The following is a 3,629-nucleotide window of genomic DNA, read 5'->3' as shown; positions in this document are numbered from 1 at the left end:
TACTACTAACTGTCCTACTCCTAATACTACTAACTGTCCTACTCCTAATACTACTAACTGACCTACTCCTAATACTACTAACTGACCCACTCCTAATACTACTAACTGTCCTACTCCTAATACTACTAACTGACCTACTCCTAATACTACTAACTGACCCACTCCTAATACTACTAACTGTCCTACTCCTAATACTACTAACTGTCTTACTCCTAATACGAGTATAACTGTGATAGCCCTGCTGTCTGTTAGCCTTTAATCACTGCCCTCCTTTCTTTTAGCTGCAGTTCTCGTTTCAGTGGAAAAGCTCCGTTTCATGCAGCAGAAATTTACTTTTTATTCAGCTCAGTATCAGTTTACCTTAAAGGTCTTTAAACCTTAAAGTCCTCATTTTTTAAAAGTCAAACTTTATGCAAATACATGCAAAACATGCGTACATTCAAACTATATCTAAATATTTCTTCATTTATTGTTTATTTTTATTGGGACAAGTGTTAAGTCTTAACAACGTGCAGCTGAAGCTTGCCGTGCGCGTCCCAGACAAGCTTTTAACAGCAGACAAATAAAAGCAGGAGGTTTTCAGCCTCAGTTCAGGTTTGCAGATAAGAGATGAAGACATTAGAAACCAAAGTAAAGAGACAGTCGGGCTCCTCTCTGACTGCCTCTGTGATGGTGTCACCTGCTGGAACTGAGCACTTCCTGAACATCCTGGATCAGGTTTTACAGTTAGGATGAATAAAAGCCTGTTTGCTGTCAGGAGCTGCAGGAATAAACAGCTCTGTTTGTATCTTAGTGTAACTGAGCAGAAAAGGAACCTCAGTTCCGACTCTTTACCTCCCTGATCCAGCAGCAGGTCGTGACCTCGTAGTGTCACTGAAAAATGGACCAATCAGAGGAGAGTATCTGACTGTGAAGGTAACAGAGAGGAGGGTGAGGCAGTTCCTGGGAGTCCCCTTCGCCCGGCCCCCCGTGGGGCCCCTCCGCCTGGCCGCCCCGCAGAGCGTGGAGCCCTGGGAGGAGGAGCGAGACTGCACCCACCACCCCCCCATGTAAGACCCCCAAATCCCCCCAACAAATGTCTCTGAATGAAGCGTCACCTGCCTCTGGCTCTGTTCTCAGGTGTGTCCAGGATCCAGTGTTAGTGGTGAACGTTTCTCAGATCATGTCCTTGGACTTCACCCCCCCGGAGGTCTCAGAGGACTGTCTGTACCTGAACGTGTACACCCCGGTGGAGGTGACACGAGCAGACAAACTCCCCGTGAGTCATCTTCTCATCTTTGTTCTGTCAGAACACTCTCTCTGTTTTATTCCAAATATTCCCACTCGGATCTATGGAGACGTAAAAAAATAAATTAAATTAAATAACACCAAACCCTCAGAATAATGACAAAAAGGCAAAAGACCAACCAGACAGGCAGGTCCACTTTGTGCTGAGGATGAGGACACAGGTCCTGGTTCAGGATAGACCTTGAACACGGTCCAGGTCCCCCACAGGATCCCTGGAGGTCTAACAGTTTTTACTGACCCACAGCCAGAGCTCGGTCAGCAGCCGGGTGCGGAGCTCAGCTGACACCTGCAGGTGTTCGTGTCGTGTTTCAGGTGATGGTGTGGATCCATGGGGGGGGTCTGGTGATGGGGGCGGCCTCTCAGTTCGATGGCTCTTCGCTGGCTGCGTATGAAAACATCGTGACGGTTACCATCCAGTACCGCCTTGGCATTTTGGGATTCCTGAGGTAAGACAAAAAACGTAGTCTGAATGATTCTGGGAAACCCCTGAAACCTGTTCGATGTCTCCGCAGTACTGGAGACGAACACGCCAGGGGCAACTGGGGCTTTTTGGATCAGCTGGCTGCTCTGAGGTGGGTGCAGGAAAACATCGAGGCCTTTGGTGGCGATCCACAACTCGTCACAGTCGCTGGAGAGTCTGCAGGAGCCATCAGTGCCTCCATACTGGTAAATAAGACTTATTCCTGGAAGACGTGTCCTCTGCTCACCTGCTGACAGAAGGCTTCTTGTCCCACAGACTCTGTCTCCACAGGCTAAAGGCCTCTTCCACAGAGCCATTTTTCAGAGTGGAGTAGCAACGATCGGGACCTACACCTCAGACCAGCCCCTGACCTACGCCAGGGTACGGAAACACCACCTGTCTGTGGGGTCCGCAGTAAACATCACTCACGTATAATCAGGCCGACAGCGGACACCTGATGTCCGAGCTGTCCAACGCTGTCTGAGTCTGAGACGCTGGCGAAGACTCTGCAGGACCTGCGGTCCTCATGAACCTGCAGAATGTCGCTCACACTTTGTCTCCTACAGCTTTAACCTGCAAAATAAGAAGGCGGAGCTTACAGGTGTCAGGCCCAGCAGGCTTCCTCTGAACCTGCCAATCAGAGGAGAGGGAGGAGTTTAGAGAGAATCTATATTTGCAACATTATGTGTGCTTTGATTGTAAATACTGTTTTGTCCAGATTGTTGCAAACATCACAGAATGTGGCGCCTCGAGCACAGAGGAGATGGTTCGATGCATCAGGGGGAAAAATAAAGATGAGCTGATTGCTGCAACCAAGAAGGTAAACAGACCCGGTGAAGACAGACAGACACAGCATGCTGCAGGAAACTTCTCTGTGCTGCACTGAGAAATTATAAACCAATAAGATGATTTCAGCTGAATTATCTTCTATAAAATTTATTAATAACTGCAATGTTTACTGTATTTTAATGATTAACTCATCTTTTGTTTATTTATTTCATTGTATTATTGATAGTTTGTCACGTTTCTGAGTCAGATCCAAACCTGATTTTAGCTCAAACTTCCTGTTTCTGCTCTGCGATACATGATGATGATGATGATGATCTTCTGTCTCTGGTTAGATGAAAGTCTTCCTGGGAGCTGTTGTGGACCATGACTTCCTCCCAGGAACAGCCGAGGAGCTTCTCAGCAGGAAGGAGGTGCTGCAGGTTCCTGTCATGATGGGAATCACCAACCATGAGTTCGGCTGGATTTTACCTCAGGTTGGACCGTTTCTCAGAGCTCCGTGATGAATCCATCCCCACCTGTCGTGCTGTGTCAGTAAAGTTTCTGACTTCCTGTCTGACCTCAGAGCTTCACTCCGCCCGGCTGGGTGAACGGGATGGACAGGGACATGGTTCTGGCTGTGGTGAACATGTTTAACCCTTCAGGGGTGAGTTCATTATTCACTGAGCTTCAGATTTAATCTGGTTGTTATCTTCTCATTTCTTTTGACTGAACAGAATAACTTCATGGATACTCTTCAAAATAAGAGTCTGCCAGACCTTAGATTGTTTCTGGGCTTTACAGAAGACAGTTTCAATGCTTTGGTGCTGAGAATAAATCCTTCCTGGGGGGAGGGTTTGTCCAGCAGCAGTTACAGAAACAGAAAGTCGTTTCTTGTGGAAATCAGGCCATGTGATGTTTGAAGCTCCGTCTGTGTTCCAGGTGTCTTCAGCCAACAGTCTCATCACAGAAGAATACCTGAAAGATGCCAAAACTCCAGAGGAGGTTCGAGACGGCTTCACTGAGGTCATTGGAGACCTGCTGATGGCGCTGCCCATGGTCAAAGTGGCAGGATACCATGCAGGTGACTACAGATTACAGGTGACAGGTGACAGGT

General features: G+C 47.6%; 1 protein-coding gene across 1 annotated transcript in view; it reads left to right on the top strand.

Moving 5' to 3' along the window:
• ces3 (carboxylesterase 3) overlaps positions 1-3,629 on the top strand; it is a 7,943-nt gene that overhangs the window by 3,842 nt on the left and 472 nt on the right. The window contains exons 2-10 of the mRNA XM_037978286.1: positions 848-1,049; positions 1,120-1,258; positions 1,600-1,733; positions 1,800-1,953; positions 2,024-2,128; positions 2,466-2,567; positions 2,869-3,009; positions 3,099-3,179; positions 3,455-3,613. Coding sequence (XP_037834214.1) covers positions 848-1,049; positions 1,120-1,258; positions 1,600-1,733; positions 1,800-1,953; positions 2,024-2,128; positions 2,466-2,567; positions 2,869-3,009; positions 3,099-3,179; positions 3,455-3,613 — 1,217 coding nt within the window. The remainder of the gene's footprint in view (positions 1-847; positions 1,050-1,119; positions 1,259-1,599; positions 1,734-1,799; positions 1,954-2,023; positions 2,129-2,465; positions 2,568-2,868; positions 3,010-3,098; positions 3,180-3,454; positions 3,614-3,629) is intronic.

The sequence above is a fragment of the Kryptolebias marmoratus genome, linkage group LG11, assembly GCF_001649575.2.
Source record: "Kryptolebias marmoratus isolate JLee-2015 linkage group LG11, ASM164957v2, whole genome shotgun sequence".
Classification (NCBI taxonomy): Eukaryota; Metazoa; Chordata; class Actinopteri; order Cyprinodontiformes; family Rivulidae; genus Kryptolebias; species Kryptolebias marmoratus.
Note: the sequence above shows the minus strand (reverse complement) of the source record. Positions and strands in the feature narration are given on the sequence as shown.